General features: G+C 50.2%; 1 protein-coding gene across 1 annotated transcript in view; it reads right to left on the bottom strand.

Moving 5' to 3' along the window:
* Window positions 1-15,728, bottom strand: part of VSTM2L (V-set and transmembrane domain containing 2 like) — an 86,370-nt gene extending 70,642 nt beyond the window's left edge. The window contains exon 1 of the mRNA XM_035124311.3: window positions 14,680-15,728. Coding sequence (XP_034980202.1) covers window positions 14,680-14,791 — 112 coding nt within the window. The 5' untranslated portion in view covers window positions 14,792-15,728. The remainder of the gene's footprint in view (window positions 1-14,679) is intronic.
* Window positions 15,729-24,316: the final 8,588 nt, after the last annotated feature.

The raw sequence follows: 24,316 nt of genomic DNA on the forward strand, positions 1-24,316 counted from the left end.
CCTTGCCTGCGCGGCTGCTGCTTCTCTCTCTTCCATCCGGCCCCTTTTCTCCTAGAGTGCTGCTTGCCCTCGGCTGGTATCTGGCAGGCAGCAGGGCAGGAGAGGCTGCTGCAAGCCATCTGGCCTCTATTGTTCTCGCTTTGTAAAACTGGAGAGGGCCCTATCAACTGATGAGCCGATTCCTTCCAGTAATTATGCAATTGCCCTTTTCCCACAGATGAAAGTGCCGGCCTTGGCGGGGAAGCGCCGGAGAACCTGCCGCCAGGCACCAGGGGAGGGCGATTGTTTTCCGAGCGGGCGGAGAAGAATAGTTTCCCTGACCCTATTTATTGTCATATTAGTGGCAGAATTATCTCAAATTTGCACTGTAAATTAGAGGCGAAAAAGAAAAAAAGAGAGAAAGCCCAGCCAGCTCGGAGATTGCCATCAGGACTGGAGTGCTCCTCGCCAAGGCGCTTGAATTAACCTTGAAACCTGCAGCCATTTCTAATTCTCCTCCAGCACCAGACCGGCAGAGGGGAGGGGGACAGGTGGTGGTGGTGGGTGCCTGGAAGGGAGAGGGGCTCTCTGGTTTAGAGCTGTCAGGTGGAGGCGATGCTGGGCAGGAAGGAAGCTCTCCTTCAGCTGGGTTCTGCCAAGAGTCTATGAAGCCAGGCAGAAGGGCAGTTTGGAGGACGGCTCTCCATGGAGAGGAAGGTTCTCCAATGCCCTCTGTTATGCGATCTGGACCAGCGGCCATCTGGGTGATTGGATTTCACTCTGGCTAGCAGGACTTCTGAACTGCCAAGCGTGAGAACAGAAGAAGCCTGTGGGAAACCAGCAAACAGGAGTCAAGCACAAGAGCAGCCCTCTCCCCTCCTGCGCCTTCCAGCACCTGGTATTGCTCCCTCCAACCCTGGAGGCAGAAAAAAGCCATCATGCCTAGTAGCCATGATTGATTGATTGATTTTCCCCACATACTTGCTGACAACAGCGAGAGGGGGATTCAGCAGAGGGAAACCTGTTCACCTGCACTGGGTGCCGAGCTGAGGGGGCTGCAGGGGACTCTGCAACAATGAGGAAGAATGGGAGGCGAGAGGCCAGGGGCCCCGAATTTCGCCGTCGCACACAGTGCTGCTAAAATCCGAAAGCCCCGAGTCCACCACAGCCATCGATAGCCCTCTCCTCCATTAGAAGCAGACCCCACCATCTGGTAGCAAAGCCAGATTTATTGATCCCCTGGCGGCAGGGCTGGTCCAAGACACCTTGGCACCTGAGACGAACCACAAAATGACACCCTCGCCTGCCAGGGACGAAGGGGTGAGTGAAGATCTACGTCAGGAACGAAGGAGAGAATCAATGCAACTTTACCCGATGGCTGAAGTGGGAATCAAAGGAAATTGAGGAAGGGAGAGAAGGAGTCCATTCTGACAGATCTGACCTCCACGGAGCGTCCTGCAGCTGCTGCTGCCCCTGAAGATCCTGCCACCTGAGGCAGTCTTCTCACCTTGCCTCATGGGTAGGCCAGCCCTGCTTGGTGGTCCGCCTTAGATTCCTGGGTGACGCATTGCGCTGGATGGGTTCCAAGCTCTTCGGATCTGATTTAGCCAGCTGTTGGTGGGCAGGAGGGAGGGAGAAGGAAACCTGAAGCAGGTTAGGCTCTCACAGAACCATAGAGCTGTGACGTTGGGAGGGACTCCCAGGGCCGTCTCATGTAGCCCACTTCATAGCCCAAGGAGTTCAAAGACAGGGCACGTCCTTGTCAGATATAACTAGGGGGTGCAGGAGTGCCAATTTGGACCCAAGACAGTGGGTGCCATGCAATGGGCATGGGCATGGCAACAAAATTCGAGGGTGCTCGGCCCCTTCATGGGGAATTTTGTGGGTGCTGGGGAGTTGGTACCTATGATGGGATGAGTGCCAACCCTGGCAAGGATTAGAGAACAAGGATGGGAAACACTTATCTGAATATCCACCCCTTGCCTTTTCTGAGACAAACTCTGAAATAAACTCCTCTTACCTAGAGTTGAAATGGATTTTTTGGGGTGGGGTGGGGGCAAGATTAAAATTGGCAAAATATCCAATTCAGATTTTTGCTGGAGGGGCTGGAGCATCTGTTTGGAGGCAAAATGTTCCTCCCCTGTTTGATTCCCTGGCAGAATTTCTAAGAAGGGCTGGGAAAGATTCTTAGTAGTTACTGCAGGTCAGTTTCTTAGACAGTGCTGAGCTAGCTGGACCAATGATGACCTGGCTCAATAGAAGGCAGCATCCTGTTTTCCTGTTTCATCTGTGGGACCAGGTTTTATTATTTTATTTTAAAATTCATAGGCCATATTTTCCTCCATGGAACTCAAAACCACTCTTGTGGGCATATAGAAAACCACTCTTGGCTCCCTCACAGCTGTGAATTGCCTTATTTCTGGATACTTGCCTGCTATTGGCCTCTATATCTTCCAAACTGCTATTAAACATTGTGGCTGAAGCCAGGAGAGCTGCAGATATTTTCCATCTTTGGGGATCTGGAAGAATTTTTATGCCCAGCACAGAAACGGTACTGGGGATGGGGATAAAATGAAAGGTCAGCCACGAAGCTTGCTGGAGTAACCTTTGCCCAGATAACATAACATAAGATGTATTTCCTTCAGATTAAAATGGGAGGGAAACCCCATTCCCTGCTCCAAGCTCCCTAGTGAAATGGTGCGGTGAAAAACTATGAATGGAATTGAAGTGTTTTGTTCTGTGATCTTTAATTATTGTGCTCTATCCTGGGCATTTGGGATGGATTGGGTTGGAAATCCATGCAAATTAGCTTCCTTTGGACTCTGAATGTGTTATTTCAGAGGTCCGATCTGAGCTGAATTCTGAATGTCTAGTTTTAATTCTCAAGTTACTACTTCCTTGTCTTGGGCTGCCTCCAATGCAGAGCTAAATCTCTTAGTAGTATACTTGTTCTGCTGGTGAAAGGTTTGGCGCCGGTGGAACTTTGTTGCCCAAGAGAATCAAGAAGCAATCTGTCGTGCAATGAGGTTCTGCTAGTGCAAGTGACAGGACAGCCATATTCAAACTTCTGAAGAGCTGTCCCATGGAAGATGGGGCAAGTTTGTTCTCGTGTGCTCCAGAGGGTAGGACCCAAACAAGTGGATTCAGATGAAAAGAAAGGAGATTCCACTAAACTTTAGGAAGAGCTTTCTGACAGCATGGGCCGTTCGTCCATGGAATGGACTCTCTCAGAAGATGGTGGACTCTACTTCATTGGAGATTTTAAAACAAAAGTTGGATGGCTACCCGGCAGGGTTTTTTTTTAAGCTGTGATTCCTGCATTGTAGGGGTTGGACTAGATGACATCCAACCCTAGAATCCTGTGATTCTATTATTCTGTAAGCTGAACTTCTTGTGTGGCAAAGATGCTCCCAAGGCTCCTCCAACAATTCTGATGCCAAGCTCAGAACTCACAGACTTATTACTCAATTTCCCGCAATGCAAGTCCCTGGCCCATCTCTCGGGAACATTTGCCTGTTTGCAAAGGGATAGCGAATCTCATTTGCAAAGGCCGCCTTCTGTTTGTTGCTACTTTGTTGGTTTCTAGCGGGCTCTGAGCAAAACACTTTGCATTTTTAATCTAGTGTTAGCCACATTGAAATTCCTTTCAGCTGCCAAACAAACCGAAGGTGGGCACTGACCAAAGCTGGGCGGGGGTGTGACATGCGTTCTGGGGGCGGGTGCCCACGATGGCATCCCTTGCAGCCCGCCGCTCAGGGCGGCCCGCCCCCACCACCCCTATCTTCCTACACCCCTGCATCTGATGGGAGGGTGTTCCACAGGGTGGGCGCTACTACCGAGAAGGCCCTCTGCCTGGTTCCCTGTCACCTCACTTCTCGCAGTGAGGGAACCAGCAGAAGACCCTGGGAGCTGAGCTTGAGTGTCTGGGCTGAACGATGGGGGTGGAGACACTTCTAGGTATATAGGGCTGAGGCCGTTTAGGGCTTTAAAGGTCAACACCAACACTTTGAATTGTGCTCGGAAACGTACTGGGAGTCAATGTAGGTCTTTCAGGACCAGTGTTATGTGGTCTCAGCGGCTGCTCCCAGTCACCAGTCTAGCTGCCGCATTCTGTATTAGTTGTAGTTTCCGAGTCACCTTCAAAGGTAGCCCCACGTAGAGCGCATTGCAGTAGTCCAAGCGGGAGATAACCAGGGGATGCATTACTGGATCAGGCCAGTGCCTCACCTGGCCCAGTATCCAGTCCTCACAGTGGCTACCAGGTGCTTGTGGGAAGCCCACAAGCAGAATTTGAGCACAACAGCACCCAACAGGCATAAATAAATGTGGGGAGGAATGGAATCAGTTGAGTGTGGGTGAGGGTGGCTTCACTGCAGGTGAATCTTAAAAGCTTCCATTGTTTGCTTTCTATCAAAAATAGGACCAGAGCTCCTAAGAACTAGCTGAAAGGGAGGGGGTTCAGCCTCCTTTTGAAGCAGTAAAGAGCGACTGGGCAGATGTGGCTTCTGTCACAGTAAGCAGAGAAGTTGCATCATCTAAACTTCTCCCTTTATCTCTCTCCGCACAACCTAAGAGATGCCTACAAAGGTAAGTGTTGGCAATCCAGATGTTTCTTTGAAAAACTGGGTTTTAGAATCCCCTCTCTCTTTCACACACACACAGCATGTTCTGCACAGATGCCAAGAGACCTAGTATCTAGCAAGAAGATGACTAAAAAGTGCTGCAGAAAAGAAGTCTGTTGCCCCGATTCCTTCCAACCACAAATTGAATGTACACCTCAATTTTCAAGCCTGGAAACAAGCAGACACATTTCGTTTGAGAAGCGTTGTGAGCAAGACAAAGAGATCTGCCTGTGAAAACATCCAGAAGCAGGAAGGGTCCCTCGTTCAATGACGCACAGAGCACCATTTATAAAGTGGGCTGTGTGCCACACACCCATGAACTCGGAGCTACACATAGAAGTGGCTTTAAAAATCTAAGACAGCAGCTCTTCTGAACACCCATAAAACCACAGCCTGCAGAGAGGGGAATAGTCCTGGAATTAATCTTAAAAAGGAGAACACTGGAAAGAGCTAGTTCAAAGGAGCCAGAGGGGTAACAAGAACCATATACGAACACTGGACTGCTTTGATCAGCGGCCCTGTTAGAGGCATCACATAATAGCCATTCCACATTTGCAAGGACTCAATCTCTTAGTGGAGCATCTGCACTTTGGAACTCCCTGCCCATCGACACCAGCCTTTGCTGAACCCTCCTGGGTTCTTGCTAAAAACACATTTATTTAGACAAGCCTACCCAGATGTTTCGAAAGCTGATGCAAGTTTTAATCTGTCCGTAGTCTGTTGTTATTTCAACTATTAGAAAGTTTAAAATTATTGATATTATTTTTTCTTACGGATGATTTGATTGTTTTGCCATTTTTGTAAAACTGCTTTGAGAGTTGTTGTTGGGTGTGTTTTTTTACCCTCAAGTGGTTCCTTAATTGTGTGAAATAAGTAATGCAAAAGCAAGATTTTAATCAGGTTTTGTTGACGGAGGTAATGAGTAGGGTAGCAGGTGTGCTGAGTATCCTGCCCACCTTCTGGATGTCACTCCTGAGCCCAGCGCCAGTCAGAAGGCCAAGACCTTGCTAGCCTCCTCCAGATTGCCTGCCGGCTTGTTGCTGCTTCAGCACATCCCAGGCAGAGACCGAGGACCACAGCACAAGAGGATTTCAAGGCAGCCAACTCAACACGCTAAGCTACTTCGCACACTGGCCTGTTCATAGAATCATAGAGTTGGAAGAGACCACAAGGGCCATCCAGTCCAACCCCCTGCCAAGCAGGAAACACCATCAAAGCATTCTTGACATATGGCTGTCAAGCCTCTGCTTAAAGACCTCCAAAGAAGGAGACTCCACCACACTCCTTGGCAGCAAATTCCACTGCCGAACAGCTCTTACTGTCAGGAAGTTCTTCCTAATGTTTAGGTGGAATCTTCTTTCTTGAAGTTTGAATCCATTGCTCCGTGTCCGCTTCTCTGGAGCAGCAGAAAACAACCTTTCTCCCTCCTCCATATGACATCCTTTCGTATATTTGAACATGGCTATCATATCACCCCTTAACCTTCTCTTCTCCAGGCTAAACATACCCAGCTCCCTAAGCCGTTCCTCATAAGGCATCGTTTCCAGGACTTTGACCATTTTGGTTGCCCTCTTCTGGACACGTTCCAGCTTGTCAATATCCTTCTTGAACTGTGGTGCCCAGAACTGGACACAGTACTCCAGGTGAGGTCTGACCAGAGCAGAATACAGTGGTACTATTACTTCCCTAGATCATTCACAAAACCACCACATCTTTAATCCAGGTGGCTTAAGCATGAGTAGTCAGTCACCATTGACTTACACAAGAACATGAGAAGACCCTACTGGATCAGGCCAGTGGCCCCTCTAGTCCAGCATCCTGTTCTCACAGTGGCCAACCAAGTGCCTTTTGGAAACCCGCAAACAGGATTCGATCACAAGACCCCTCTCCCCTCCTGCGGCTTCCAGCAACAGGCGTTTCGTTTCTCTGTCCTGATTTCTATTCATTAGGACACGCACTGCAGTGCACAGACTGTGTGAGAGGCCTCAAAAGAAGACATCTGTTTTATCAGACTAAGTATTGGGGCAGGTGAGGGGCTAAAAGATGCCTAAAGCATGGCAGGTCTTGAATACACCCCACTCCTTACCACCAAGGGTTAAACAAGAGGTGATGGTGGATGGAGACCCAGCATCTCAAGGGCAGCTGCTGATTTGCTTGCACGGGACACAAACACACTTTCTGCCAGATATGGTGAAAACATCCCAGGGACCTCATCATCCGTTGCTCTACTGATGTTGCAGCAGGTAAGTGTAGACCTAGGAAAGGCTGAAAAGGGTGCCATGCAAAAGACCCAGAAAACATGCTCTTTACAAGCCCAGGATCCTTCCAACTGCCTTGTTGTGGGTGTCTGATTGTTACCTTGGGTATGCCTGAAACCGGTGGCTGGCCACTAGCCTCCTCAGTGGACCACTTGAGAGGGACGGTCATAGGCAAGAAGCCATCACTCAACCCTCCCGCCTGCCTCGATCAAGCATCCCGAGCTAAAATCCACATTGCAAGTTCTGGTTGGGGCAGTTTTCCTTTCTGGGGTTTAGCCAAGAGAAGGACACTGAGGGGTTGTCTGTCAGCCAGTACAACATGGGGTAGATTTGATCCACAAGCTACCTAAATCTTAAACAGCTGGAAGATGGAGAGCTGGTTGCAAAATGCTGACTGCTACCCCCTTTCAGCTGCTCTCCTCCTCCAGCCCCCCCCCCCAGTCTTTCTGTGTCTTCTTCAAGTGTCTCAGTGGCAGAAACCTTATTTGCATGGGAAAGAGTCCAGGATCATTCCCTGTCTGGTATCTGCAACCTTAGGGTACCACTTCCAGTCAGAGTAGACAACGCTGGACAAATAACCTGACTCAGTATCATAGGAACCGAGGAAGCCACATTCTATGGTGTCACACAGAGCTCATCTCTGCTGAGCAAGGAAAAGGGTTGGCTTTAGCTCTTGGCTTTGCTGTCGCACATGTTTTGAGAATTCACAACTAGGAATTAAATCCCACTCCCCACCATCTCGGCCATTGCAAACAAGCCTCTCAGAGCCTGGGAGATGGGGTCCAGGGACATTTTATGGGGTGGGGGTGGGGAGTGGTGTCAGAAGCAATTTCACTAGATGAAGGCCTGCCTCACAGCAGCAGGAAAAACACAGGTGGGCGGAGAATTCGCCACTGGAAGCTTGAGGAAATCCAGCTGAATGCAAAGTGTTTGCATGGAGATAATGGAGAGTGTAATCATCAGAGGCTGAGACAAAGGGGAGAGCAGCCAAGTGAGGACAGGGGTCCAGCGAGGGGCTCTTAATTGGCTGGCCACTACGCTAAGTGGTTCATTGATGGAGATTGCAAATGCAGTGGGAAAGGACGGTCACACACCTGGTGCTACTCTCCTCCTGTAGCTGCCTAGCAAAGCATGCCCATCCACTGTCAGGCTCGGGCAACATAAAGTCTCTTGCTGGCAGGGAAGGAGGGCAAACAGGCGTGGCACCGCCTGGCATTCGCAGACTGCCTGCAATGGAGGCATGAATAATTAAAGGGGAAAGCTAAGAGGCAGGGAGGTAGAGGAGGAGGAGGAGGAAGAGGAAGGGAGCAGGGATGTGCACTGCAGTAAAAGCTGCCTCCTGGGGTGCCCTGGAGCCTGGCAAGCTGCTGGACACAGAGAAAGAGACGCCAAGCTGGAGGCTTTGTTTTGCTGCCTGCCTGGTTGGCAGCGCACACAGCCTACATTTACAGGAAGCTCAAGGAGGGAAAGGGAGGGAGGGAGGAGGGGACTCCATCCACCCCTGTTGACCAATTAAAGAAAGAAGGGATTCTAACTGGCTACATGCTCACTGCAACATTGGGAAATTATGGTGGGCAGAAAGGAGGCCCCGAGACCCCGGCGCAAGGAGGGTCTGTTGGGTAGTTTGCAGAGATCGTGGGTCAGCGGGAAGAGAGAAGAACCAATGAAGGATGGAAGGACAAAGGCTGGAGTTTCAGCACAAGGTGTCCTTTACCTGCACAGGAAAAACCCTGGCAGGGAAATGGGCTGGAACTGAAGCCTCAGGCTGGCATCAGAGGAGCTGGGGTGGTGTCTTCTGCGAGAGATATTTGGGTGGCTTAATCCTACTCCCAAGAAGGACAAGGTCAGTGCTATGCCAATCTCCACCTGGCCCCAATAACTTTGTCAAGTTAAATCACCATGTTTTATTCCCTTCTAATGACACCTTGGTGTGTAGACTGAGCAAGTCAAGAATTCCGATGAAAGCAGAGAAGTGATCTTTGCAATACAGTCCCTTGCATGGTGTTGGGCGACCAGCTTCTGTGATCCACAAAGCTACTGAGACCTGCAGCCCAACTAACCCAGAGCAAAGCCCCTTCCTCAATCTCCTGGGCAAAAAAGAGGTGCCTGCCCTAACGCTTTCCCACAGGACCTAACCCAAGCTGGACCTGCACCCAACAGCATTTTGGAAACGAGTTCCTGGGGAGTTTTCAGAAAGCAGATGCGCCGCTTTCAGAGTGGGCCTCCCAAGCTGTTTGGGGCAGCTCAGCTCAGCTTGAACCCTGCAACAATTTCCTCAAAGCATTTGCATAAATCCACAGGGGACTTGAGCCTGAGAGATGCAATACACCCTCTGGCCATTTGCAGCAGTGGAGCTGCAAAGCAGTGAAATATCAAGCAGCCAGTCCTGGAGGTGTAGGGAGGAGGGTGCCTGGTCCCCACAGGCAAGGGAAGTCCCTCCTGCAAGAGGTTGTGGGCTTCAGGCAGGGGTGAGGAACAGCTTGACTACAGCTCCCATCATCCCCAATGATCAGCCACACCGGCTGGGGCTGATGGGAGTTGGAGTCCTATGATACTTGGAGAGCCACAGACTCTGCCATCCCAGGCTTAAAGAGTTTCAGCTTTATGGTTTTCCTTCTGGGAGCACCCTGGCCTCTCTTTGGCAGCCTTATAGTGCTATTGTTGTGTCTGGGGCAACCCAGTCAGATGGACCAGGTAACAACAACAACTACTACTACGATAGCCATCTTATAAGAAAGGAGATTCTGGCTAAATATCAAGGAAAACTTTCTGACAGCAAGAGCTGTTTGACAATGGAACAGAATCCTTTGGGAGGCTGTGGACTCTCCTTCCTTGGAGGTTTTTAAGCAGAGGTTGGATGGCCACCTGTCAGGGATTCTTTAGCTGTGATTCCTGCATTGCTGGGGGTTGGACTGGATGACCTTTGGGAATCCTTCCCAACTCTACAATTCTATGGTTCTATTACTGGAATAGTAACTGAGCCACCTGCTGGTGCATGTCAGGAATCAGGCCCTCCCTGCCCACAAGACTTCACCCAGTTTCTTCCTGCTTTCTGTTACAGCAACTGCCATGAGGTTGGTCAGCAGCTCCCACTGGGCTTCCGCTCTTTGCTCCCTGCTGCTCTTTGGCTCAGAACATAGGGAGCTGCTTTATACTGAGTGAGAGAACCAGTATAACATCGTCTGAGTAAGTCCATCTAGCCCAGTCCTGTCTACACTGGCTGAGAGCAGCTCTCTGGAAGCAGAGTTTTCTCCCAGCCCTTCCTAGAGAGGGCAGCAAGGATTGACCCTGGCGCCTTCTGTGTGCAAAGGAGATGCTCTGCCACTGAACTATGGCTTCTTCTGTTTCAACCCTTCCCAGGCTATGTGCAACCAGCATTTTATTCCAGAATCCATGGAGACGGAGCACTCCCCCCCCCCCCCGAACCTAAATCTATTGCATTTTTCTTGCCCTCGAAAGGTGCTTCTTGAGAAACTGGTTTCGTTCTGAAAACAAAAGCTCACTGCAGACTGATTCTGCATTACCCTGTACTGCATCCATTTGAAAACACATGTAGGTGGTCCAAGAAATGCAGGGAGGGGGCATATCCACACCTCCCCAATGACGCTGTGGGTGGTCATATAGGAAGATCATGATCTCCACTTCCTTCTTCATAAACCTGGAGCACGTGCAGAAAGGAAAAGGCACAGAGAGCCTAGTCAAGGGGAGGCTTTTCAAATGTGTATCAGGGAACCCCCCCACACCCTTGTGGATGGCAGGATCCATGATTATGTTTGTCATTCATCACCTGTCCTTCACCCAAAGGTCCCAGGGTGGTTTGCAGCATTAAAATACAATATTAAAAGCCATTTGAAACAGCTTAAAATCGTACAATGTGGCGCTGTGGGCTAAACTACAGAGCCTAGGGCTTGCCGATCAGAAGGTTGGCGGTTTGAATCCCTGCGATGGGGTGAGCTCCCGTTGCTTGGTCCCAGCTCCTGCCAACCTAGCAGTTCGAAAGCACGTCAAAATGCAAGTAGATAAATAGGTACCGCTCCCGCGGGAAGGTAAATGGGGTTTCCGTGTGCTGCTCTGGTTCGCCAGAAGTGGCTTTGTTATGCTGGCCACATGACCTGGAAGCTGTACGCTGGCTCCCTCGGCCAATAACGCGAGATGAGCGCCGCAACCCCAGAGTCGGTCACGCCTGGACCTAATGGTCAGGGGTCCCTTTACCTTTACCTTTAAAAACATATATGTCAAGGGTCAAAAGCTAGCAGGGAAGATGTGCACGAATGATTCCGGATGGAGAAAACACATGTTTTTGTGTGTGCTACAAAAGGGTTAGCATGTTTGTAGCCCTAAACTCACACCCTTCCTGATCCCACCATGCCTGTTGGGCTTCAGTCTTCCTCCGTTTCCACACGGTGTCCTCTATCTGCTGGACTTGTGTGGTGCCTGGAATAGGTTCATGCAATCTCCACCAACATACACATTCAAGGGTTTGTTTGGTTGTGTTTTTTTTACCTCCTCCTGTGAGACTCTCTTCACAGGTTTGCCTGTGACTGCCTGAAGTCACCTCATGATGGGGGAGCTGCCTGAGCAAACCCACCCCTTTGGTTCCGCCAGGCTTTTGCTTGAGTCCAGTTCAGAGAAGGTGTCACGATGACAACCAAAAGGAGGTGTCAGTGGTGGGGAATAGCCAGTCTCCTTTCTGCCCCTGTCTTCTTTTCAATACGTCACCACCAGCTCTGTGGTTCATGCTCCTTGCTTTCCAGGGAGTTATTGTGGCCTCCGCCTCCTCTGCCTCCCCATCTCACTGTGCCAGGAGGAAGCTGTTCCAGCAAGTAATGAAATGGCCAATCTCCAATCTGCTAAACAGCCATTGATACCAGTTCCTTGCAAGCTGCACTTTCCTCAAATTGGTATTCACCTACTGATCGCGAGTGGCTTATTATACACGACCCACTTACTCACTGCTCCTCACCCTCGTTAATAAAGGCTTTTGGTTGTGATTAAGTGAGTTGCTGCAGAACTACTCTTGGTCGCAGGCTCTGCAATACTGGGGCTCTCGCTGCTTCCCCACTTTACAAGAAACAAAACACGGCAAGCCCTAACAAATGGGTCTCTGACTCTTCTGGACTCAGGAAAGGCAGGCTGGTTCATAGAGCATGCTGGTCAAGCCGAGGAGGAATTGCTGCACCCAGGAAGCTGCCTGGGGCCTGCTCCCTAATGGGCGCAACATTGAAATCCTTCCCCTCCTTCCCCTCTGCCCAAGCCTCACACCACTGCACAGCCAGATATACAATGCAAGTCCAGTCCCTGCCTTGCAACAGGGTGATATTAAACTTCCAGGACATTTCTGCACCAGAGGTCAGTGAGAGCAGCCAGCTCTGTCCCCAGAAGGGTAAGTTGACTAACTCCCCCAGCCCCATCAGTTGCTAACACAGCTTGCACCTCTTCCCCTTGCCAGAAACTGGTTCCCTGGGCAAATGGAGGGGGAGGAGTGAAGAAGCGTTATGGAAGGCAAGGGGAAAGAAGCAAGGTGATGGAAACGCTTCCCCAAACACTGCCAGCTCAAACTGCTTCCTCTCCTCCAGGGGTGTATCTGGTTGCCACCACATCCATGGGTGGGGGGTTTCCTTTCTATATAGGGTTCCCCTTGCTTGTTCAGCTTGTTCTGGTACCTGGTTTATTTATCTTAAGGCACTCAGCTCATTTGCTGTTCTCAAAGAGGACGCCAGCCTCCCCCTTCTCCCCCCAGCTTCTCTCCCGCATTTGTGCCCAAGCTCATCCTAACCTTAACCCCAGCTCCAAAAAGTCCTACACACTTTCTAGGAGGTCGTTGGACTTTAGCAAGCCTGTGAAGGAAGGGAGTTGTGCCGTTCTGAAATCTCCAGCCCCAGCTGGCACTGACACAAGGGTGGGTGGAAGGATGTAGGATCTGACCAAGGATCCCTGTAATCTAGACCCCCCCCCCATCCAATAGCAACCAGCTTAATAATAATAATAATAATAATAATAATAATAATAATAATAATAATTTATTTGTACCCCGTCCATCTGGCTAGGTTTTCCCAGCCACTCTGGATGGCTTCCAACAAAGATTAAAAATACATTAAAATGTCACACATAAAAAAACTTTCCTAAACAGGGCCTTCAAGGAAGCTCACAAGCTGGCCACAACACAGGATATTCCTGCCTCCTCCTCCTCCTCTGCTATCTGAGAGTTTTAAGGAAGGCCATTGTGGTGTTGCCTGTTCAAGACTATTGTCTGGAGACCCTCTATGCCTTCTCCTGCCACCACACGGCTTGCAGTCAGCTAAGACCCTCAGGCTCCTGCCTTGATGAAGAAAGTTCAGGGTGCCCCCTTGGCAGTTTCTCTGGGACCAAAACACCCAGGAGGGCACCCAGGTGGTTTTTTGGTGTTTTTTAAGCATCCTGAGCAGCCAGGGTACCTCAGGCTGCTTTACGAGGGGGTGCTCTAACTCCACCTGAGTTCTTGGGTGTCGGAAAACAGGGCAGACGCTAAGAGCAGGAAAGAGCCTATCTGGGCAGGAGCACCCTTGGAGCTGGGGGACGGGAGCTCTACTGGGATTCCAGGTAAGGGTGACATCCCCAGCCCTGTGTAGATACTCCTTCAGGGACTGCTTTGGAAGCAGGTGCTTCCCACTTTCCACAGGTAAGGCCCACCATCTCCACCCTGCTGACTCCCTATGGACAGCAACTATTTATCACAACCTCCTGGAATTGCAGAGTGGGAGAGGACCCAAAGGGTCGTATAGTGAGTCCACCCCCCTGCAATGTGGACCAAGTTTGTGGCCACAACTGGGGCAGAGAGGACGGAAGGACGCCCTACAGTGAAACTCGAGAAGTTAGAAATAATCTATGTGCCTGTGTACATGCAGTGTGCGTGCCCCCCCCCCATATATTCGGTTTTGTGCACACATCCAGCCCAGATGTGAAGTTTCTGGCTCTTCCATATGCTTAACTGGGGGCTCTCCCTCCTCCAACAGCCACGCAGCCTCTCTTCCTCCCATACATCTCCTGCTCTGCTGTGCCAAACTGGAGAGCGGTTTCCCTTGGGAGGGGTCTCCTAGTCTTCCTTCCAAACAAATGGTGGGATTTCGAGGAAAGACCCCCACCCACCGCATAAAAAAAGTTATCTTCCAAACTTGCGTATATCATGCCTCCTGCACCGAATCGCCAGGACTGATTCTGCCTCCCTTTCGTGGACAGAAAAGAGGTTGACTCGACCTCCCCGCCGCCAGCCCAGCCCTCACAATCGCTTTGCCGCTTACAAACAACCAAGTCCGGGTCTCTCTCTCTCTCTCTCTCCCCCCCCCCCAATCAACGCCCCGCAAACTGGCAAAAATTATATCGCCTCCACTTCCCAATCCACAACCGGAGGAGTCGCAATTTCCACCCCGAGCAGTTAAAAATGGGGGGTGGGCTGGTCGTAGACAGCAATAGGAGGAGGACCACACTCTGCCTCGCGATCCCAATTTGGGCAGAGGTACGATTCTGCCCGGTCGCCAGGGGGGTGCCCGTTGCCACCGCTCCCGGAGAAACCCTATTCGGACTCTGCGCCAACGCTCCGGACTTGCCCCCTCCACCGGCAGCAACTAACACGGGGTAACTAACAAGCCACCCATGAAAAAATTTGGAGGGAGGGGTACGACTTTGTGCCCTACAAAGCTGGGTGTGGGTGGGTGTTTAAAGGGGGGGGTCTCAAAGCGGACTATGCGGAGCGAAAAGATACTGAGCAGTTGATCATTTGCTGCGGGGGCACCCTTAGGACCCGCCCCACCCTGCGGCTCAGCACCCCCGCCCGGTCCACTCACCGTTGCCCGAGATCTGGTTCTCCCACTGCGGGGGCCGCGAGGAGGCTCCGAGCTGCAGGTAGAGTCCCACGGAGTGGCAAAGGGCCAGGGTCAGGCCGAAGGCGCCCCCCATCTTCTTCGTCGTCCTCCTCCTCCTCCCGTCCGTCCGTCCGTCCGCCGCCCGTCTCACATCAGGGAGGGCCAGAAGCAGCCGGCGGCTCCCGCCCGATCCGTCGCCCCCGCCGCTGCTCCGGGTGGTGCTGAAGCCGCGGAGAAAGATGCTGAGCCGCCGCCGCCGCTGCCTCGCCCCGTCCCGCTCGCCTCCTTCTCCTCCTCTTCCTTCTCCTCCTCAGCTCCGCTCTGCCAGCCGAAGACTGCGGGACTCTTCCCTACGGCGGAGGGCGCCACAGTGCAGCGGCTGCCGCGCGCCTCGCTCTCTCGCACGCTCACTCGCTCGCTCTGCCGTCCGGCGGAGGGATCCGGCCGAGGGCTTGATTGATCGGCAAAGTTTCTCCAAGGGGATCGGTTTTAAAACCGCGACGGCGCGTCCCTTGCCTGGGGGGTGGGGGTGGGGAGAGACAGGCACCGTATTGCAAAATTGGATGTGGGGGCGCGGAAGAGACCCGCAGCTCCCCAGAACAGGCGGCGGTTTTCTCCGCCTTCTATTCTGCTTGGGGTGGGTGGGGGGGCAGTAAAGATGCTTGACTTTTGCAAAATAAAAGGGGCACCTAAGATTAGGGTGTGCACGTCTCGTGTATTTAAACCCGTGAAATTTAGTTCGGCAGCGATTCTACTATTGCCTCCCCCACCCACTTCAATACCTAAAAAGTGGGGTGGGGGGCATCATATTTTTTTCTGGTGACAGAGCTGGGGAGGGTCTGTTCAAGCCCACCTAAGACCCCAGTCCTTATCCCCTTCGCTCCATCTCGCCCGCCTCAATCCTTTTCAGAACATGCATCGGCATGGAGGATTGACCTGACGTTGGTGGACAGGAGGTGAAGTGCGAGAGGGGGGCAGCTGAATGCCCCCCTCGCCCTCCCCAGCTGCCTACAAGGCGCCCCACCTTCACTAAAGAATCAGACTCTGTGGTGCTGTATCTCTTCGAGACACGCCCGGGAAGTGGATTAGATCTCTCCCGCTTTATTTATCACCATATATAATTTATGGTGTTATTTTTAACAGGAATGCGCCTGCCTGCCTTGAGAACAAAGCGCATTTCTTTGCAAGCTCGTGCATTCCTGAGCTTGGAGACGGTGACTCATCCTGTCCCCCTATTCCCTAACAATTGGGAAAAGCCCTGCACTGTTGTTTGCAAGGGGACCTGGCCTTGCCGCTTTTCAGCACCCAGAGATCAGGAGGTGGCCCGGAGCACAGCGAAGTGCAGCTGCAAGTCGCTTCAGCACCGGCACGCGGACAGCTCCTGCAGCGCTAGCGCCAGTGGCCAAGGAGGGGGACTTTCAGCACCATGTCTGAGGACAGCGCTCGATTGGCTTCAGCACCTGAGCGGAGGGACAGCGCCCCCCCCCCCCCCCAGATTGGAATTCCTTTCCAGATTTGGGGCAACTTTAGGGTCTATTCAAGATGTCAGGCCGATGGACTAAGTAGGCCCCTGAGAAGAGGGCAGCAGAGGTCTGTCACTACGTGTCCAGTTCTTAAGCCACTCTGGGACTATTGTTGTTGTTGTTGTTGTTGTTGATTTATTGTGTTTACATTGTGTTTACATTCCACCCTTTTTTTCTCCAAAGGAACTCAAGGGGGCGTACATGGTTCTCTCCTCTTCCTCATTCAATCCCCACAGCGACCCTGTAAGGTAGGTTAGGCAGAGAGGCAGTGACTGGCCCAAGGTCACCCAGTGAGCTTCATGGTGGTCTGGTGGGGTATTTGTACCCTCATCTCCCAGGTCCTGGTCTGAAACCCTAACCCAGGGGTCCCCAAACTAAGGCCCAGGGGCCGGATGTGGCCCAATCGCCTTCTAAATCCGGCCCGTGGACGGTCCGGGAATCAGCATGTTTTTACATGAGTAGAATGTGTCCTTTGATTTAAAATGCATCTCTGGGTTATTTGTGGGGCCTGCCTGGTGTTGTTACATAAGTAGAATGTGTCCTTTTATTTAAAATGCATTTATGCGTTATTTGTGGGGCATAGGAATTCGTTCAGATTTTTTTTCAAAATATAGTCCGGCCCCCCACAAGGTATGAGATATAGTGGACCGGCCCCCTGCTGAAAAAGTTTGCTGACCCCTGCCCTAACCACTACACCACACTGGCTCTAAGTCTAGCTATGGAAAGCCTCAGCCCTCACTTGGTCCTCAGGTGACAAGGTCAATGCAAAAGTTAAGTTCTCTCTGGAACTGTGTGAATAATCAGTCTTCCCTGGTGTGGTCCTTGACACAGCACTGCAGTGACTCTACCCAACTCCTTAAAGTTTTCTGGAAAGCGGTAAGATAGAAGACCTCTGCACAGTGCCAGATTTGTGGGAATGAGTCAATATTGGGACAATGCTACTGGGTTCACACTGACCAAGTAGATCAGGAATATTCTGAAGAATCTCTCTATGCATCACCACAGGAACAGATGGAGAAAACCTTCACTGGAGGTTTTTAAAGAGGTTGGATGGCTATCTGTCAGGGATTCTTTAGCTCTGATTCCTGTATTGCAGGGGGCTGGACTAGATGACCCTTGGCATCCCTTCCACACCTACATTTCTATGATTCAGCAAATAAAGTGCTGGAGAAGGGCTGCAGCTCAGGAGCAGCACATGATCGCATGTGATTGTATGCAAAAGGACTCCAGAATCCTCAGGTAAAAGTCTGCAGAGAACCTCACCAAGTCCTCTTTGAGAAGGAAAATGTATCACCAGCCCCCTAGCTTTGAGACATGGGTCTGATCTATAAAATGAGGCATCTGAAATTCCTGCTACACTGGCTTACGAGTCCACAAAGGTTACCTGTTCTTCTAGAGATCCCCAGCTGAAGAGGCCATGAACACAATGTGAGGCAGCACCATGCTACACCACAGTGTGCAGCCCCAATCCAGAGCATCTTCACCTTCACATTTATGTCCTTCAACTAGGGAAGGGAAGGGCAACGCGCCAACAGTAAGTTGGGCATCAGCTGTGCTTGGGATATATACAGACATCTGTCCTTGGTCAGAACACAGTTGCTCCAGGTAGAGCTACCCCAGGTCACCTTCCTTGTATCTCCTTTATGCATCAACCTGGCCCTCTGCTTGCCACCTCTGCTGCCCCGATTGACTATTAAAAGCTCTCCGTGATGGTGATGAACCCACAGGGACACAAGAATAGCTATGTTTGATCAGGCCAGAACTTCCTTTGCACAGTGGCCAACCAGATGCCCATAGGAAGCCTGCAAACGTTCTCTTGTCCTGAGGTTTCCAGCAACTGCTATTCAGAAGTGAAGCTCCAACAGGTTGACTGTGACCCCAAGGGCACACCCTTCCATTGTCTCCTGTGACAGATGGATGCCAACTTAGTGAAGGTAGATAGAACAGAGTGTTCATGGTTAGTAGCCACTGGCAACTCATTAATGTGTATAATTCTCTTTTAAAGCCATCCAAGTTGGTGGCCATCACTGCCTCTCGAGGGAGCAAATGCCATAGTTTAACTGTGCAATGCATGGGTTCCTTTTTCAGTCCTAAATCTTCCGTGAGTTCTATTGTTATGAGAGAGGAGGAAAAACATTTATCTATTCACTTTCTCCATGTCTTGAACAACTTTAAAAACTTCTCTTAATTGCCTTTTCTCTAAGCTAAAAATCTCCAAATACTGCAACACTTCTTCATATGGGAATCATTCTATCCCCTTGATCATTTTGGTGTCCCTTTTCTGAAACTTTTAAAATTGTACCTTCTTGAGGTGAGGCGACCAGAACGATGCAGAGTGTTCCAAATGTGGGCACACCATAGAGTTGTTTAATGTAATTACGTTATCAACAGCTTTATTTTCAATTCCTTCCCTAAGAATCCCCCCTTTTTTTACAGCTGCCACACACTGGCTCATTTTCACTGACCTGTCTCCTACGGTATGACCTCCGGGTCTTGTTCCTGGTCCATCCCTGCCAGTTCAGACTCCAGGAGTGTCTATGTGAAATTAGGACCTTTCCCGCAAACAGGCATCATTTTACACTTGTTTACATTTAATTGCATTCAACATTTTACTGTCCACTCGTTCAGTTTGAAGAAGTCCTTTGGGAGCAGTTCACAACCCCTTTTTGCTGTAACAATTTAGTGCCACCAGCAGACTTGGCTCCTTATCTCTGCAGTCTCCTTATCCTCCTTTAGCACACCTTTGACTCCCTTGCCATCCAAGCTAACATGGTCTCCCACTTCATCTGGTGAAGATGTGGCTCTCTGATGAAAATATGAAGATGCCAAGCTCCGTAATACTGGCCTCTCAGCTACTGGGAGAGGGGAGCATACACAGGGCATCTCTAAGACTTTAGAGTGGAGCTCCCTGTTAGGAACCAAGGCAAGCATCTTGAGGATGCAAACCATGTACTTCTTCTGTGTGCTACCACTTCACTCTGGACCCTCCAATCTCATGCCCAATCGCACGTGAGGCAAGGATTGCACCTGACATTTGTGGCCCCAGCCTCCCTTTCCTTTTCCCTTTTTGAATACATTTTATTCCAGCCTCCCTCTTCTTGTCACATCTGCCTCTCAGCATCTGGATTCCAGAGAAGATCTTGGTTATTTGCCCTTTTTTAATTTAGAAAAAGGAGACATGGGATTAATGATCAGCTGGCTTGCATTTCAATGTTGGTTTTCTCCATGCCCGAGAGGAGTGCCATTTCCCGCCATAGGGAAAAGTCCCCCCCCCCCCCGATTTCCCTCATAGCCTGTCAGTAGTAACTGCTCTAAGATTTGTTCTTTTAATCCAGAATCAATAGCAAATTTCATTTAAAAATAAATTAAAGCCGGCATTGGAAATCATTCACCATGTGGGTTGGGGCTATATGTGGAACCGTCTAAATGGCTCCCTTTGGCTCATCCATCACTGCCACGAAGGAGGGGGGGGGAGTATGTGTGTGAGAGAACTCGGCAGCAGCACTGATTCATGGGAAGCCTATTTAAATGTATCAGCTCTTTGCAATAAGTAGAGCAAGGTGTGTGAGAGAGACCTTTTAACATGCACTAAAAGGATCCTCTGTCTAGATGCCAGCAGTAACTCCTCCTTTGAGGCGAGGCATCATTTCCCAGTCCTGCCTTGCAGGGAGGGGAGGGCGGCTGTTCTGCAAGTCCAGTCGAGCAGGTGGGAACCAGCTTACTGGTTAGTGATGGGTGAGCTATCACCATCTCAGCTAAACTTTGGTTCCTTCTTTCCAAGGTCCCCAGAAGAATTTTTGGGGAAACTCAGGGTCTCACCCACCCACAAACACAGCTAAGAGTTCTCAGAAGCTGGATGGGTTGAATGAAGAAGCAAAGTTGAAGAGGGGTAGGGGGGAATGTGCTTTTCATTCATCTGTCTGTCCATCTCTCTCTCTCTCTCTCTCTCTCTCTCTCTCTCTCTCTCTCTCTCTCTCTCTCTCTCTCTCTCTCTCACACACACACACACACACACACACACACACCACATTCCTTGTCAACTCCTGGAACTAAATTCTGGGTCTGCCATTGATACCGTAAATGCTCCCAGCTCAAAGAGCGTACTAACGTCTGTGTGCTTCTATATTTACTTCCAGTAAAACCTTCTGACTCCTTCCCTATAAAGAGTGTTGTGTTCCTGCCTCAACTCTTTGGCATGTTCTTCTCCCTGTTGCTCTCGTGTGCCTTCAATTCGACTGCAGACATTGTGTACTTCCAGTCAAGGAGTGACGGGGGTCTGTTCAACCTGGCACATCTCAGCACCAAGACAAAAGTGTGGCAGGTTTTTATCCACAAGATGTTGTTTGCAGATGTCACAGCCTTGACAGCGCACTCTGAGGAAGCTCTACAGAGACTCACCAACCACTTTGCCCAAGCCTGCAGGAAAGACCAACATCCTGTGTCCGGACGTCACCAGCCCTCCACACATCAGTACTGGAGAGCACACGCTTGAGGTGGTAGACAATTTTGTCTACCTGGGCTCCACCATAACTGTTGGGATGTGATTAGATGCTAGTTTTTTGCAGATAAAGTCGCTCAGATTCGGAGGGAGGTAGACTCCACCGTGGGAGCAGGGCTGGGGCAGGAGAGTGCTGGAGCCCTGTCTAGTCACGTTTCATGGGATCAATTTCAATCTGTTACCTCCGAGGATGTGGACAGGCTGCTTGGACGAGTGAAACCAACCACCTGTCTCCTTGACCCTTGCCCATCCTGGCTAATAAAAGCGAGCCGGGAAGGGCTGGGCGATGGGCTCCGCAGGGTGGTAAATGCTTCCCTCTATGAGGGAGTATTCCCAGACCCGCTGAAAGAGGCGGTCATTAAACCGCTTCTTAAAAAAACATCTTTAGATGCGGCCAATATGGCCAACTATCGCCCAGTCTCAAATCTTCCATTCCTGGGCAAGGTGATTGAGCGAGTGGTTGCTGAACAACTCCAGGCACGCCTGGAAGAAGCGGACCATTTGGATCCCTTCCAGTCGGGATACAGGCCTCATCATGGGACTGAAACGGCCCTGGTCGCACTGGTTGATGATCTCCGGAGGGCTAGGGACAAAGGTGAGAGCTGTTTCCTAGTCCTGCTGGATCTCTCAGCGGCTTTTGACACTATCGACCATAACATCCTTCTGGACCGTCTAGAGGGGTTGGGAGCTGGGGGCACTGTTATACAGTGGTTCGGCTCCTTCCTCCTGGGCCGTGTTCAGAAAGTGGTGGTGGGGGATGAGTGTTCAGACCCCTGGGCTCTCACTTGTGGGGTGCCTCGGGGTTCTATCCTCTCCCCCATGCTTTTTAACATCTACATGCAGCTGCTGGGAGAGATCATCAGGGGGTTTGGGCTGGGTGTTCATCAGTATGCGGATGATACCCAGCTCTACCTCTCTTTCAAATCAGAGCCAGTAAAGGCAGTGAAGGTCCTGTGTGAGTGCCTGGAGGCAGTTGGAGGATGGATGGCGGCTAACAGATTGTGGTTGAAGCCTGACAAGACAGAAGTACTGTTCGTGGGGGACAGGAGGCGGGCAGGTGTGGAGGATTCCCTGGTTCTGAATGGGGTAACTGTGCCCCTGAAGGACCAGGGGCGCAGCCTGGGAGTCATTTTGGACTCACAGCTGTCCATGGAGGCACAGGTCAATTCTGTGTCCAGGGCAGCTGTCTATCAGCTCCATCTGGTACGCAGGCTGAGACCCTACCTGCCTGCAGACTGCCTAGCCAGAGTGGTGCATGCTCTAGTTATCTCCCGCTTGGACTACTGCAATGCGCTCTACGTGGGGCTACCTTTGAAGGTGACTCGGAAACTACAACTAATCCAGAATGCGGCAGCTAGACTGGTGACTGGGAGTGGCCGCCGAGACCACATAACACCGGTCTTGAAAGATCTACATTGGCTCCCAGTACGTTTCCGAGCACAATTCAAAGTATTGGTGCTGACCTTTAAAGCCCTAAATGGCCTCGGTCCAGTATACCTGAAGGAGCGTCTCAACCTCCATCATTCTGCCCGGACACTGAGGTTCAGCACCGAGGGCCTTCTGGCGGTTCCCTCGTTGCGAGAAGCCAAGTTGCAGGGAACTAGGCAGAGGGCCTTCTCGGTGGTGGCGCCTGCCCTGTGGAACGCCCTCCCAACAGATGTCAAAAAGGAAAACAACTACCAGACTTTTAGAAGACATCTGAAGGCAGCCCTGTTCAGGGAGGCTTTTAATGTTTAATAGATTACTGTGTTTAATTTTTTTGTTGGAAGCCGCCCAGAGTGGCTGGGGAAACCCAGCCCGATGGGCGGGGTATAAATAATAAATTATTATTATTATTATTATTATTATTATTAATGAAAGGATGTCATATGGAGGAGGGAGAAAGATTGTTTTCCTGTTCAGGGAGGCTTTTAATGTTTAATAGATTACTGTGTTTTATTTTTCTGTTGGAAGCCGCCCAGAGTGGCTGGGGAAACCCACCCAGATGGGCGGGGGTATAAATAAATTATTATTATTATTATTATTATTATTATTATTATTATTATTATTAGAGGATATATTTGCTTAAGCTCAGACTTGCAGGTGTTCTCACATTGCTGGCATGGTGAAGAAGATCAGAAAGCGAGTGTGCCCAGGCAAGGAGGGGAACACATAGCTATGCCCTCTTCCTGTCAGGGCACAAGGGGAGTGTTTTCACGGGGTTCCCTCTAGCAAGTTTAGAGGGAAAACTCTGTGATCCTCAGCCCCTTCATGCGCCTATCTGGCAATAATTGTTGGTTGGACTGCATTTAATATCCCACACTAACCAGCAACCTTTCTATTGATGCTGAGCTGGACAAGCATATTGTCCAGGCAGCCGCAGCAATGGCTCAAAAGGGTATGGGAGAATTTGATGCTCACGACTGATACCAAGATGAAGGTCTTCCAGGACTGTGTGTTGAGCACGCTGTTTTATGGAAGTGAGTCATGGACAATCTCAGGAGGAATGCCTAAACGCCTTCCATATGTTCTGTGTTAGGAGGATTTTGGGCATGGCATGGCAGGACAGAGTCTCAAAGAAAAATGTGCTCTTCCAAGTCCAAATTCCCAGCATGTTTGCACCAGGCCAACTGGCAGACTAACTCTGTGTTACAAAGTTGTCTGCAAATGAGACATGAAGGCTGGCAACATCAACCTCACTGTGTAGGAATTCCTTGCATATATGACCACAATGCCTGGAAAGTGGTAGGTAGGTTGTGGAGTCATAGCAGTGGCCAGAGGATAAATGACCACTGCAAGGAGCACAGAGAGAAAAGAAACACCCAGGGGCCTGGGTGCGTTCTTCTGCCCCAGCTGCAATAAAACATGTCTCTCCTTTATTGGTTTCTACAACCATAGCAGGTACTGTAACTCTCCATTGGCATGACTTTACCCCCAATGGCATTGTCTCTCAAGGCAGACAGATACCAACCAATTTATAAAATGCTCAATGTAAGAGCTCTCTGCTTGGACTCCCTTGCTGCTTTTTTAATTATTGGAAGCTGTGGGGTGAAGGGTCTGAATCAGATCAGAATTCAGGGGAGGGGTGGTCAACTCCCCCTCCCCCTCTCCTCCCCCTCCTGGAGCCATGTTCCTGATTAAGATTGTCCCCTGACCTCAATTTATGCATATGATTGTTCTAAAAAATAAACATGTCTGCAATTAAGGCAATATGTGCTGTTAAGTAAACATTATAAATAATTTAATTTAATTGTGTGGAACGTTGTAGCAATGTCTGTAATAAGCAATGCAATATAAGTCATGCTCTTTTTTTAAAAAAAAAGTAAAGCAAAAACGTTTGGTCCAGGTGTGTTGGCAGGACCCACCTGAATGTGTCAGGAGTTCTCCCCCCCCCCCATTTTGTTTTAAAGATTTTTGCATACAACATTAATTGCGTTCATTCATAGCAATTTCAATATTTATACTGTACTGTATAGGGGTTCTTCCCACCCCCAGGCTTCCCTCCACCCCTTCCCCGGTTTCTGTCTTTTGTCTCTTCTCTTTTCTGCGACTAAATACTTTACTCCAATCTCTTAAATCTCCTTTTCCCATACATTTTATCAATTATATTACAAATGCT

The sequence above is a fragment of the Zootoca vivipara genome, chromosome 7 (genome assembly GCF_965207765.1).
Source record: "Zootoca vivipara chromosome 7, rZooViv2.hap1.1, whole genome shotgun sequence".
NCBI classification, from domain to species: Eukaryota; Metazoa; Chordata; class Lepidosauria; order Squamata; family Lacertidae; genus Zootoca; species Zootoca vivipara.